Source organism: Sinohyriopsis cumingii, chromosome 13 (genome assembly GCF_028554795.1).
Source record: "Sinohyriopsis cumingii isolate HCF-2022 chromosome 13, ASM2855479v2, whole genome shotgun sequence".
Classification (NCBI taxonomy): domain Eukaryota; kingdom Metazoa; phylum Mollusca; class Bivalvia; order Unionida; family Unionidae; genus Sinohyriopsis; species Sinohyriopsis cumingii.
Window position 1 is genome coordinate 29,575,678 of NC_142973.1, and position 15,870 is coordinate 29,591,547.

A 15,870-nucleotide genomic window follows, 5' to 3' on the forward strand; every position below is an offset into this window, starting at 1 on the left:
AATAAGGAATAAGACCGCTCACCCATCCATAAATTGAAGAGCTAACAAAAAAGCCAATTATACAAAACCATGAAAGTTGATACCTATGAAAATTAAGTAATTCAGTTTTCTAAAAATGAGATTCAATAAATGAAAAATATGATCTTACATGCTGGTAGTTCCCACAGCAAATGTCTCAGATGAGATGTTAGGAAAGGTCTGCAGAACAATTGTTCTGTAAAATAAAACAATAGAAAAAGATAAAGATAAACAATGTAGGCTTCTTCAATATTTGTATAAGTGGATTTATATGCATTGACTGATGTGACTGGTTGCAAAATGGATTTGTATGTATTGGCTGATGTGACTGGTTGCAAAATGGACTTGTATGTATTGGCTGATGTGACTGGTTATGAAATGGATTTGTATATATTAGCTGATGCAACTGGTTATGAAATGGATTTGTATATATTGGTTAATGTGACTGGTTATGAAATGGATTTATATCTATTAGCTGATGCAACTGGTTATGAAATGGATTGGTATGTATTGGCTGGTGCAACAGGTTATGAAATGGATCTGTATGTATAGGCTGATGTGACTCAGGTTATGAAATGGATTTGTATTCATTGGCTGATGTGACAGGTTATGAAATGGATTTGTATCTATTGGCTGATGCAGCTGGTTATGAAATGGATTTGTATCTATTGGCTGATGCAGTTGGTTATGAAATGGATTTGTAACTGTTCGCTGATGCAACTGGTTATGAAATTGATTTGTATGTATTGGCTGATGTGACTGGTTATGAAATGTATTTGTATATATTGGTTGATGTGACTGGTTATGAAATTGATTGGTATGATGGAACTGGTTATGAAATGGATTTGTATGAATTGGCTGATGTGACTGGTAATGAAATGGATTTGCATGTATTGGCTGATGTGACTTGTTATGAAATGGATTGGTATGTATTGGCTGAGGTGACTGGTTATGAAACAGATTTGTATGTATTTGCTGATCCAAGAGGTTATGAAATGGATTGGCATATTGGCATGTATTGACTGGTGCAACAGGTTATGAGATGGATTTGTATGTATTGGCTGATGTGACAGGTTATGAAATGGATTTGTATCTATTGGCTGATGCAACTGGTTATGAAGTGGATTTGTATCTATTGGCTGATGCAACTGGTTATGAAATGGATTTGTGTCTATTGGCTGATGCAACTGGTTATGAAATGGATTTGTATGTATTGGCTGATGCAACTGGTTATGAAATGGATTTGTATGTATTGGCTGATGCAACTGGTTATGAAATGGATTTGTATGTATTGGTTGATGCAACTGGTTATGAAATGGATTTGTATGTATTGGCTGGTGCAACTGGTTATGAAATGGATTTGTATGTATTGGTTGATGTGACTGATTATGAAATGGATTTGTATCTATTGGCTGATGCAGCTGGTTATGAAGTGGATTTGTATCTATTGGCTGATGCAACTGGTTATGAAATGGATTTGTGTCTATTGGCTGATGCAACTGGTTATGAAATGGATTTGTATGTATTGGCTGATGCAACTGGTTATGAAATGGATTTGTATGTATTGGCTGATGCAACTGGTTATGAAATGGATTTGTATGTATTGGTTGATGCAACTGGTTATGAAATGGATTTGTATGTATTGGCTGGTGCAACTGGTTATGAAATGGATTTGTATGTATTGGTTGATGCAACTGGTTATGAAATGGATTTGTATCTATTGGCTGATACAACTGGTTATATAGTGAAATTGCATGTATTGGCTGATGTGACTGGTTATGAACTGGATTTGTATGTATTGGCTGATGTGCCTGATTACAAAATGGATTTGTATATATTGTCTGATGCGCCTGGTTACAAAATGGATTTGTATGTATTGGCTGATGCAACAGGTTATGAAATGGATTTGTATGTATTGGCTAATGCAACTGGTTACAAAAGCGATATATCATCAAATCAAACTATTTTTATTAGTAATTGATATTTTAATTTTTCTAATGTTCATTCAAACATAAATTTACAAAGAATCCCATTTAACAACAACAATTAAATTGGCTTTAGACATATCAGTTTAGACTGCTAACAGCTAGAGAGTCAAAGGGAAAATAGGAGCCATTATTTTTATGTTCACATCTTATTTATGCATTCCCAACAGTCTGATTATAACACTGCTAACAAATCACCACTGAAACACAATATTTGAAAAGAAAAAAATAATTCTCTGATCGTAATAGAAATCTTGTAACAGTGAATAATTTGCTCAGGTCGTATACCCCTGCTGCTTCTGCATTACACCCCTACCCATGATGGAAATGAGTCGACAGTTAAAGGAAGGGAAATAACTACTAAAATAATGTAAGTCAACATGCATATCTTTTGCTGATTACCAAGATATGCACTGCAATCCACTAAAAACTGCAAGACTACTTGCATCCACAAAATTCATTCCTATTTTCTATCCAGCCAGAAATCAAAAAGGGCAATAATTCTAACAAACCTGTGTCCTATATTCCATCCAGCCATATATCACAAAGGGCAATAACTCTTACAAAATTCATTTCTATATTCCATCCAGCTATAAATCACCAAAGGCAACAGTTCTTGCAAAAATCATGGAAGCACCAATATGTACATATTTAGATGATGACTTTAATGTATTGTAACAAGTTTCACTGGGATTCATAAAAAACTGCAAGGTAATTTCACAACATTCTATCTTACACTACTATCAACTGTGCAACAAATGGGTAATAACTCTAAAATAAATTGCAGAGGGACAGTGATTTCTCAATATGCACATCTTCAGATAATTTCCTTAACATGTACAAAGTTACATATTCATCTATTCAAAGATGTAAGTAAATTTGTATTAAAATTTTGTCCAGGTGTGCTTTCAGTTGCATAACAATAAGGGTGATAAATCTAAAAAATTTAAGCTGTAGAAGGAGTGTAATTTGTTTTTGTTGTTGAGGGTTTAAGTCCACTTTTCAGTACATGATCAGCTAAACATGGCAGCCATTATAACTAGTAAAGGAAGAACCCAAGAAAATCCTGATAAGAACCACCAATCCATAAGAAGCTACTGGCAAACTTACTCACATACCTACATTAGTTGAGTCCGAGACTCAAACTAACATGGACAGAGGCGAGATGGCAGTGATCAGTCAAGTCAAGTGCTTTAGACCACTCTGCCACCTGGAGCCCCCAACTGTAATTTGTTGATCGGTATACTTCAAATGATGACCATAGCATGAAGTAAGATTAAGGACAAAGTGAAACTAACTGCATTTACAATATCCCGACAATACACTGCCTGAGGTTAAAAATCAAAAAGGGCAACAATTACAACAGATTCCAAATCAAAAATGGGTATAACTCTAAAAACAGTCACAGACTGTCAGTACATGCATATAAAATTGTTAATAATATTCATTTTCAGATGATGATTGTAATATTTATGAACTTTCATGGCAATCCATCAACAAGAGGTTCATGCTTGCCTGAAGTTATTCACCTGGCTAACACCTAATAGCCTAGTATTGCAAAAGCAGCTGTCTAAAATCCAGTCTCTTCAAATTTCTCCAATGCTTTCAATTGTTCATGTCATAGAAATTTCTGTTTTAAGGTATCTCTAGTTTTTGTGCATTATCTAAATTTGATTGTACATTTGCATCATTTGTCCAATATTGAAAAACCTCTGTGCCAAAAGTTATAGTACTAAAGTTGCTCTGATTCTGTTCAGCCATTTTGTTTTTCATACAAATAATGCTGGATAAATGTTTTTCCACTTTTAGTGATGGCAGATAGTTTTGTTGGTGCAATGACATCACTGGTATAAATAAAAAGATACTCTTTGTCAAATTTTGTCAAATTCTGTTGAGCAGTTATTTAGAAGAAATTTTAAAGGCTTGTTTATTATTAGTAACATTATATTTAATGGCAGATTGACATCATTTTTTTGCACTAACTTAAATTTTCTTAATACTAGAATGCTTTCTGTCACAATGTATTATGCTGTAGAGTTTTTCAGAAATGGTTGTTTCAATGAGGTCGGAAGAGGGGTATTTTTAGTAATGCTGGCCATAATTGATCATAGATTGGCATCAATTATAACAAATGTAAAAACAAAATCTATATTGGAAAGAGTCTTGCCAGATTTGGTCAGAATCATTTGAGTGTTTTTGGGAAGAAGTCATTTAAAGGTTTTAATATTTTTAATAATGGATGCCATACTTGCCAGCAATTCAACATCACTTGCATCATTTTGAAAACTATCCATGTATTGGTGTTCTCTGTCAAATGTGGTAAAATTGGGTCATTTTAAAAATTTTACATCTATTTTTAACAATGATGGCTTTCTTTGATGGCAGATTGGCATCATTTGTGCAGACATGAAAGGTCTTTTTGCCAGAATGTGCTCTGTCATGTTTGGTCAATTTCTATTCTGTGGCTTTGGAGAAATCATTTAAAGTTTTGATTTATTTTATTATGGTGCCTATATCTGATGGTATATCAGCACAATTTGTATGAATCTGAAAGGTTTTCATGCCATAATATGCACTCTACACTAAATTCTATTAAATAAACTTTTAGGAAAAGTAATTCTAAACTTGTTCTTTTTAGTTTTGGCAACCATATTTGATGGCAAATGCAATCATTTGCATACATCTGAGACCCCTCAATGCCACAATGCTTTCCACCTAATGGTCAAATTCAAGTGAATTTTAAAAGTTTCTTAAAGATTGTTTTTTGCTATAGTGGCCATATATGATGGCAGATTTAACATCATCATTTATACAAACTTGAAAGGCCTTCTTGCCAAAATCCTATCTGCCAAGTATGGTTAAATTCTCTTAAGTGTTTTTGATGAAACCAAATAAAGATTTGTATATTGTTACCAATGTTGGCCATGCTCTAATGTACACTGGCATAATTTGCATAAATCTTAAAGGTCTTCTTGTCAAGATGCTATCTGCCATGTTTGGCTGAATTCTACTTAGTGGTTATAAAAGTAAACATAATGCAAACATAACAATGTAGATAATACTCTGTGTAATACACGGCATTCTTACACAGTTCCTGCACAGTTGGTGACAGTTTGTTTGGATAAGTCACAGGTACATCCTGAACACTGGCGGACAGAGAAAAGTGTGCTTGATGGGAGGTAGTTATTCTTCAGGTTTGCATCATTGGACCACAGGCCATTCTCTCGATCAGCTGCAATCAATCAGAACTTAATGCTTTCAAACCCATGTGACAAGTAAATCTGGCAAATTTGTGATACTTACCTCTCATGCATTTGCTTGCTTCTTTAAGTGTGATTAAAACTGTGTTGCTTTTGGGATTCCACATGACAGTTTCATGTAATTATAAAGTTCAACATGGTTATCATGGTTTCATTTCAATAATGTAATAAAATACGGATATAATAACTATATTTCTTTTTTTATTTCTATCAGAAGAACAAATGAGTGAGAAAGGCAATGTATAAGTTGGTACTTACAATTAGGATGTACAAATCCTATTCTAGCAATTAAATTATTTGTTTTTTGCTAGGTAGACTCTCACAGGGAACAAATATTGTACATGTATTAACCCCTTAACCAGGATACATTGTACTAATTAAATCCCTAACACCATTCCAGTAGCCTAGTGGTTAAAACATCTGCCTTGGATGAGGGAGGTTGCAGGTTTAAACCTCAGGTAAGTCATACCGATGACGTATACAACTGGTACTTTATAGCAGCTGCCTCACTAGGTGCTCAGCATTAAGAGGTTAGTGTTAGGAATGGTCTGCCTGGTGTCAGGTTAATGTGACTGGGTGGGACATGAAGTGACATGTCTGCATACATCCAAAATACACACACACACACACACACACTAAACCCCTAACACAGATTCATTATTCCTTCATGTTTGAGAAAGTTCCATTCTTAGTTTAAAATCCCTTGCATGTAAAAATACTATTCCATCCAAAAGAGTATAAACTGACTTAAAGTTACCACTTCTGAATTAAACTGACATATTTAGCCATTCTTGACAACAAATAACAATGAGTACTATTAACAGCAAACCATTCAAAACCCATGGTTCTTATGAATCCTGACCTTTGGTCAAGGTATACAGTCTTAAAAGTCTTAAACTAAGCTGACTGTGCAGAAACCATTCTTATCTTCTTTGACTTGACATGACCATGATCTCTGACCTTTAGATCTGAGAATGTATGGGATGCTTTATCACATTAAATGTAAAACATCCACAAAGTAAGTCAGGAAATTCCTGGGAATAAAAGTAATTCCACCAAACCAATTTTTATTGCACTACAATGACCTTGACCTTTGATCTCAATTTCAATAGGCTCTTCCATACTTTAAGTGGAAGGCCTGCACAAACCTTGGTCAAGGTACATGGTATAGACCTAACATTATTATTCTGAAACTATTTGTCTTCATTCAAACATACTGACCTTGACCTTTGATATCTAACACCGAAGTGTACAGGCTGACAACTTTATGAAGAAATCAACTGACCAAGTGTGCATAAGGAGGGAAGAAATGGAGTCCTTGTTACCAGGGAAACCTCTCTCCACCTCTGGTACTAGAGGGTGTTTTTCCCACCAATGTAAGTCTCATGAAAGAGAAACTGAGTATCGGAATAATTTACATCAGCTATATGTGTCTGACCCATGGGTCCTAGGCCGATTTGTCACCTTTGTCACCAAAAGTATTCTGGTGTATCTGTTCATATTAGTATAGACATGTCGATTAATCTCCTGGGATCGACAGTAGACTGTTTTTATTTCAGAATTAATTCATAGCAGGCTTACCAGTGTCTAGACCTGCCAATTTGAAAAAGCTTGAGAAGACTGCTCCTTAAAATTTATACAGTTTAACACATTCTATTAATATGATATTCATGGTAAACATGTTATTTGACTATACATGGTAAAATGTTATTTAGCTATTCATGGTAAACATGTTATTTGGCTATTCATGGTAAACATTATTTGGCTATTCATGGTAAATATTTTGTGGCAATTCATTGTAAACATGTTTGACAATTCATTAACATGTTATTTGACTATACATGGTAAAATGCTATTTAGCTATTCATGGTAAACATGTTATGTATTTTGATATTCATGGTAAACATGTTATTTGGCTATTCATGGTAAATATTTTGTGGCAATTTACTGTAAACATGTTTTGATGATTCATTAACATGTTATTTGACTATACATGGTAAAATGCTATTTAGTTATTCATGGTAAACATGTTATGTATTTTGATATACATGGTAAATATGTTATTTGACTATTCATGGTAAATATTTTGTGGCAATTCATGGTAAACATGTTGTGACTATTCATGGTAAACATGTTATTTGGCTATTCATGGTAAACATGTTATTTGGCTATTCATGGTAAACATATTATGGCTGTTCATAGTAAATATATAAAAGAATAGTTTCCGTTACTGTAATATAGTATTAATTTAGCTTTGTAAGTGTTGGTATTTAATTGTGCATAGTATGAATTAAATCTAACTAATGTAAGCCATTTTCTGTATCAGAGAGGATTACAACATCATCAGCAAAGAGTAGACAGTTAACTTGGGTATTTGATAGATAAACTCATTATCACAATTAAGATATTCAAGTAAATCAAATATAAACAGCTTGAATAAATTTGGCTAAATACATCACCTTATTGTGATTAAAATTTCCAATTGTAGACTGCAATTGGGTAGTGTGTTGCAAATGTTAACCAATGACTGGAAAATGTAATAAAACATCATCTTGAAATTTGTATATAAAAAATTATATCAATTTCACAATTTAGGTTATGATTCCTTAAATAGTAAAGTCTTTATTTATGGCACTAAACACATGATATGCACAAATAATTCAAAATTTGACCTTTATAAGGTCAGTTGACTCAACAAATTGTTTCTGCATAACCAGATTTTGATACATTTATAATTACCAAATTTTACCAAGTCCTTATCATAACATTTTGATTGGTTAAACTTGCATCATGTGATGCAAACAAGTTTATAATAGCTAATAATAACTACATGTACATATGTATGCATGTACCCTTCTTGTGTGCTTATACACTATTTCAGGCAATGATTAAAATACGGTTGTTATTCTTTTCTTGGTATTCATTATTATTTTATAACTAAGAATTTAACTTTATATTTTGCACGATTTATAAAGTCAAGAAGATTGAAAATGGATTATCTGGTTTGCATGAATGGCCTTTGTGTCTTTACTGCCATTCATGCAGTAATCAATTTTTGAGCTTCAAGACTACACAAACCTATAAAATACAAGGTTCAATTTTTAAAATGAGTTCTAAATATTTATGCAAATGTTGCTTAACGTTTTGTAGATACATGTAGTTAATTAGCAATAATTTAAATAAACTAGCTGCCAAAGTTATAACAATTAACACTGAATACATTATCATACCTTGTGTATAGGCTATGCCTTTGGAGCCATATTTGCCATTCCAATAACTTTCTGCACTCCACTGTGCATTGCAACATCCCAACCATAAAACAGTCAACAAAACGGCAGTGATTTCCAGGTAAAAGGAATGCTTCATCATATCAATGCTAAGTCACAACCTTTCTGAAATGGAAAATGAACTGAAATGACTTTAGTATTTTTTAAATTTTTGTAAGAGTTCAAATTTGCATTTTGCCATAATTTTCTATCAAACTAGCCAAGACTGGGATTCTGATGTATTTTTCCAAACTATGCAAAACTTCTGAAACCAAATTGGTATTTACACAGTTTGTTTAACAGAGAAAGGGTAACATGTCCAAGAAATGTTAATGGACCAGTTCAGAAAATGAGTGACTTTATAGACTTGACTGTAATTGACATTGCTACAAATCAGTTATGTATAATTTTTCCCATGATTCAAGACAGCTCATTACAACAAACTGGATTGGGAAAATTATCTACATAATTAACCTTCATATATCAAAATTTAAACATGGGTCATGTGGAAAATTGGAGCTTTAAAAATGGTGCAATAAATGATACAATGCTACAGGTCAAACCTGCATATATGAATTATGGAGAGATGAGCAGAAACTGGTTTCTTGGTGCAGGTAAAACCCTACACAAATATATTACCACCCATTTTTTCCAGTGATAACATTTTGATTTGTCACCTAATGTTTGTGTCATTGTTTCTTTCAAGGATGACAACAACAACCGGATAATTCCAGTCTTTCTAGAATGTAAACAAACATCACTTATAATCATATAAACATTTTGACTGTTTGACAATTTCACAGTAAACGAGGTCCATAAACCATGTATAAAGCCAGCATTATAAAGTAACCAAAGTTAACCATACCATAAACCTGTCCACTTTTTATAGTTATGGCTAAATTTTCATCCATTATAACTGTTATAGAATCTTCATTTATTTTTACTATTGTTGTTTTTTAGCACAAAAGGTCAATGAAGACTACAACACATGATTGCATTCTTTGTAATGCATGTAATTATAACTGACTACATATTTTAAAATCCATATATACCATAATATCATTAGGAGGGAAACTGGTTGTACTTCGAGTGATTTTTCTTTATAATCAAAACATTTGTTCTTTTTAACAAACTCCACTCATTACTCATACATGTCAACCTCCACTCATACATATCAACCTCCCACTCTTACATGTCAACCTCCCACTCATACATATCAACTTTCCAATTTCATACATGTCATTCTTTCATTCTTGAGAAAACAAACAAACAAAAAGATAGGAAATTTCCTTGACTGATGCTATGCAATGTGTCCATACAGTTAATGCTGCTTCCAAGTTATTAGTAAAATCGGATCACCCTTATACTTGCATGCTACATATAAAACCTGAGGAAGAAATTTATTCAAAGCACCTTAATGATCTGGCTATTCTGAATAATAGTGGGTGCCAAGAATCCTCCTTGAAAACTTGAGAACTTATCGATTCTGGAATGAATGAAGCAGCAGGGAGGGTGAACAGACCAATTTTGGAGTAAGTCTTCTTTAAAAAATAAAGCTTCATAAGGAAAAAAATGAAAATACAAGGTCTATAACATCAAACCAAAGCCTCTAACTGATCAAGATTTTCTCTAATTGGGTCTGTTCATTTTGTTACTTTATTGTTTCCTGCTTGTGTTTTCAAATTTGTGTGTTTGTTTACCCACCCGGACACTCACTGTTGGTTACACCCTCCATGCTGCTGTGGTGTGTGAGTAATTAAATCATTATTATATCAATAATGGAATATCGCACAGCTAAATTTGCTTGAGAGTGACTAGAGGCAATTAAGAAATATATCCCTGTTCATGATACTGTCAAGCAGCAACTACAAGCACATCATGAGTCTCAGGTGGAATTTGCAGAAGGTACATAACAGTTATTTGAACCAATTGTCGAACCAACCAAGAAAATGTTACAGCAACTGAGGCAGCTCAAAAAGCTCTTGAGACATTGCCTGTTGATATTGTTGGCCGTCTTTAAGCAGCTCAACCACCACTCCAGCAACCTCCTCAACCACAACCTGAAGTCCACCTACAACCTCTGCCAAGAGTCAGAATTAACATCATAGATAAATTCATGCCTGAAGGTGTTGCCGCTATCAAAGACCCAAACCAAGAATTTAATACTGCTGCATTTAGATATCGTGATAGAGATATGTAAAACCCAAATATGTTAAAACTTTAAAAGTTGCTGATTGGGTCAGGGTTATATATCACATCGCTACTGATACTCCACAAATCAGATCTGAGCAAGATATTAATCGTTTTGACCTCTTTAACAACACAGTACATGAGCATATTGAACAAATAAAGCTAGGAAGGAGATTTTAAAGAGAAGAAAAAATGAAGCAGCAACTTGAAAAATAAAAAGCAGAAAGGAAATCAGCCTCAAGAACATGGAAGAAAAAAGCAGATAAAACAACAAGTGAGGAAGAAAAAGCAACTGGAGGTGGTATTACTACTTGAGGAAGTGGCCTTATTACTCCATGTCCCAATAATATCCTTGCCGATGTTGAAAGATTAGAAATTCTGATTGGCAGAAGATGCGCCAGTAATAATTTCCCAGAAATTATTAATGAAGTAGCTGTTATTTGACAACGATTCTTTATAGGTGGTATCATGGACATTAATGTTTATCGGTCCCTCATCAATGAAATTGCTGATGATTACCACAGCGATTGAGGGTATGCAATTAATTACAATGACTAAAATAAGAATATCATACATAATTCTCAATGTGGACCGATCATGGTCAGGGTGATAAATTCAAGATTACCTACGTACAAAGTTACCTACGGTGATGGACTCAGTGATGTTGTTAAGAGTTTATTTAGAAGGGTAGCCCCCAAAGCAATACTGATTGCAAAGCTGCTGCAAATGAAAGCTATTGATGTTTTTCGTGATAAAGGTATTGATGCTGTTGGTGATTTTGCTAGAAAAGCATTCTCAGCAATCAAGGATTAGACCAGCATGATTAATATGATGAAAACCGCAGCCAGTAAAATTACCCAGTACCGAAGTTATACCTTCAAATGTTAGCAAAATAATAAATCAAGCTGCAAAATCAAAAACTAGCAGAGTTGACTGGTGTACCACTATCATAAAAAGAAAAAAAAAAGAGAACTGCTAGTATAATAAGAAGAAGTGGTCTTTGTGTTAGACGATAACAATTATAATAAAATGTTTAAACGTGTATCTGATCCAGCATTTGATGTGGATGCACAAGTTCTCAAAGATGAATCTTTGCGTGATTATCAGTATTATTCTTATGATGCATGAGAGCCAAATCAGCATGGACGAATCGAACTGCAGGATACAAGCAGATATTTCTTACCCGCTGAAGCATTTATTGAAGTAGAAGGTAGACTTGTATAAGCAGATAGTACAGGAATCAGAATTGTTGATCAACCTGGTTTTGTTAACAATGGTATTATGGCATTATTTAAAAGTGCCATAAACATGATTGACAGAAGACCCATTGAATTATGCTTGGAAAACGTCGATACTGTCACGATGATACTTGGCCTTGCAAGATACAGCCATAATTACTCAAGATCAGCTGGTCTGTCAATGGTGTTTGCAAAGGATACAACTGATCATCCGGAAAGCAGACAGTATGATATAAGACGAACAAGAAACGCCGCTGACGGCGCTGATTCTGAAGTGTGGCTGTTGGTTCATGATGCTAATCCAGAATTCAACCTAATATATGCGGTACATAGATTAATGTTAAATGATGAAGAATAATTTTCATGTGTAATTCCACTGTCAAATATATTTGGATTTTGTAGACATGTCAGATAGGTTATTTTCGGAGCCAAGCATACAGATGTACTTGTTAGAAAAGACAACGACAATGATGCAATCTGGCGACTTGACGCAGTTGGTGCATGTAGCGTGCAGCTAACAAAACTTTCATTGTGGATGCCAGTAATGACTTAAACAATATCTGAAGGAGAACGTCTACTCTCTTTTATGAGTCAAGGTGGTACATCAACATTGTCATGGTTCACGATGACAACAGACAGTATTTCAAGTGCAGTTGCTGGTTTATTTACATGGCGGATAGTATCACAGCAGAAGGTTTCTGCACTGTGACATATATTTATCACATGTCAGGAAAATGCACGAGAAAACACATAAATATGAAATCCAATGGTATCTGACATGCTTGGGGTTAGTGAAGTTTCTTTGAGGATAAATGGGCATCAGGAAACATCCAAAGAAGTATTACTGGGTTTTTATCACAATCATATAGCACGTGCTTATCATCAGTTGATGACATTTGTGGGGCGTGATCAGAATGTTGATTCTGGTTTGCAGATGTCTCAGAGTGATTTTACAACGCTGTATCCAATCTATTACTTTTCGTTGGAACATTTAGACTCTTTCAGTCAATCTGTCATTGATATACACTTCCGAGCAAATGTAGCATGATCACCACCAAGAATACCTGGTCCACCAGTTATTCCTGGTGGTTACAGAGCAATTGCTGTTATACTCTCAGACAAAACAATGTCACTTGAAGGTGTTGGTGGACGAATGAGAGTTACTGATGCCCCAGTGAAAAGCATGTGATTAAACCGCTTATGATATTATAATGTCTTATCATCATGTTAGTGTTACTCCGATCCCAGGTCAGATTAAAAAAACTTCAATCGAAATCGGCATAGAACTGTGGAATAAAAATATCACTGAGAAAAATAAAAAACAAATTGAAGGTGGTCAAAATAAACTATCATTGTCAGTATATCAGCTCAAACACTTCAATAAAGCCAAAGAATCAAAAACCGGTGTTAAACTTAATTTTTCCGTGGATGCTATTAAAGACGCAGTCAAGACGGGTGGTATATTTCCACTTCTTGCAGCTATACCAGCGTTAATAGCTGTTGCAGTCCCAGCTGTTGCAAACGCAGCTGCACTTGGTGCTGTTAGAACTGCTGCTGGGATGGCACTAAAGAAAGCAACAGGTCACGGAATAAAAACTTCCAAAAAAAAAAAAAGAAGGAAATGGTCTAAGACTACCAGAAACTCCCCACTCGTGGTACAAAAAGGTCTGAGACTTTCAGGGACATTTCGTAAGACGCAAAGTGTCTCCTTCCTATGTCCAATTTTGATTTACTTGATACTGCTAAAAAATCAAACATCAAGAACTTCAGAGGTGTTTTTATGCATGATGAATCACCAAAACAACCAAACCGCGTTGAAACCGGTATCATTAATCTCGAAGGAAGTTCTGGTCCAGGTACTCGTTGGGTTGCATGCGCGATTGATCCATGCTGAATTATGTATTTCGACTGGTATAGGTTGACGCCACCAAAAGAATTTTTTAAATATGTCAAAGCACTCTCATCTTCAAAACACTCCCATCTGGTATTCAACATTACCAACATAGACAATAACCGATCCACCAATATGTGGCCGTGAAGTAATTGCTGTACTCGACGCTGTGTCAAGTCGTGCACGAGTATACGAGCAGACGGTATAACTTTCCGCCATCGCTTTAAACAGAGCTTAAAGTATAATGGAAGATATTTACGGAACATCTCACCTGAATAAAATTCTGCAAGGCAACTTATTTAAATATGCAACCCTTGATGAGGTCAAGGATGAACTCGCTAATTATTGAGTCTCACAAATGTGGACCAAAACGAAGCAATTGTTTTTCAGGATAAAACAAAGACAAGTAAAGACGCGTAATATCTCATTGACAGATATTATTCTGGGGGTTACAGATGCGATCGAAAATAACTTAGTGGGTTTGACTAAAAACGGTCAAATTAAAAACTCGGAAGAATCAATTCTATCAATCATGGGAGACATTGTTATAAAATATCTATTCAGAAGTCCATATTTAATGGATTTAATATGTGCCTTAGTTGAAATATTATTAAATGTTAAAATAGTTAAATGAAATTAGGTTGGTTTACTGGTTTAAGATTTTCTCAAACAATACAAATTTAAAAACAACAGTAATGTACGTTATACTATTGTGTTACTCATCAATAACTCAATGCACAAAACCTTTTAGTGTAAATATAAGCACGATTTGCATGCGAAATCAATAAAAACCACGTGTAAATTTATACGCATTACTGCCTGATAGCGTTGAAAGTCGGACATAATGACCTGATACATAAAACGTTTCAAAATGTTTTTTCAGATAGGTTATTTAAATTATAATTATATATTTTCATTGTTGTAAACACTAAGAAGTTATTTTGGTTGAAAAAATTAAATGAGATATTTCATATCTATTTTTTCTGATTTCACTTACAACTTTTCTGATACCAATCTTAAGTAAATTTAAGAACTCAGCATCAACCTGTCATTATTTTACAGTGTTTGCGAAAGCAGCAATATATGGTAAAAATTCAGGTGTGTGTGTGTTTGGTGTAAACTGATGGCATTCATGAGACTACACACCAACGTACCGAGTACACACTTCCAACCGGTTCGAAAAATGATAAAATCTCGCTTCTACAAACTATTTTAGCCCAGAATAAAATAACATCATGAGTTGTAGGAAGACCCCCGTTTACACGCTTGGTGCTTGTTCGCGATGTTGGAGCTTACTTTCTTCCAAAGCTGGCAATACACACGCTGGAAACCATGGAGACTGTCTGGTGGAAACCTTGTAGAGGGATCTCCGCTATCGAATTACACGTTGCAAAAATGTATTATCTCCCTTTACATCCAAGCATCAAATACCAAATACTTAGCTAAACTATAAGAAGAAAAGCTGGTGCATAGAACAGTCCCTGGTATTTTTATGATCATATCATGTGTGTGAGACAATAGTGCTGGGAAACTCACGATACATTCATATCATACACGTCCAATACAGGCAAATAAATCTACGAAAGAAGTACATCAAAATGCTATTGGAAATACGCATGAATTCATTGTAGAGTTGTGTCGAAATTGCCTAATTATCCGAGCCATCAGTAAAATTAAAACGTCTAATTTGCGGCGAGGTTCTGCACACGTAAATATATTGAAAAGACGTCCTTGATATGCAAAAGTTATTTTATGGTTATTAAATGAGCTATATCCGCCCTTAATTCATCATTGGCCTACTTAATATTCAAATAGGAGGGAACAGATGTGAATCAAGTGAGAAAAAAAAAAACGTTCAGGTGAGATCGGATTATCACGAACCGAATTTGGAAGTTACACGCACAAAACGTCGGTAAATATATAGAAAGATAAATATATTATATAGAGGTCAAACATTTATCATCAAGATGATCAGTCCCAAAATGAAACATTTAATTACAGCCAATTTTTTTTTTTCATTAT

The 15,870-nt window shown here is 34.4% G+C and overlaps 1 protein-coding gene across 2 annotated transcripts in view; it reads right to left on the reverse strand.

Moving 5' to 3' along the window:
- The window catches only part of LOC149785120 (uncharacterized), a 279,057-nt gene that overhangs the window by 223,628 nt on the left and 39,559 nt on the right, over positions 1 to 15,870 (reverse strand). For both annotated transcript variants that reach the window (XM_089978887.1, XM_089978886.1), the window contains exons 2-4: positions 8,494 to 8,655; positions 5,091 to 5,235; positions 149 to 214 (exon numbers count right to left, since the gene is read on the reverse strand). In XM_089978887.1, coding sequence (XP_089835013.1) covers positions 149 to 214; positions 5,091 to 5,235; positions 8,494 to 8,632 — 350 coding nt within the window. In that variant the 5' untranslated portion in view covers positions 8,633 to 8,655. The remainder of the gene's footprint in view (positions 1 to 148; positions 215 to 5,090; positions 5,236 to 8,493; positions 8,656 to 15,870) is intronic.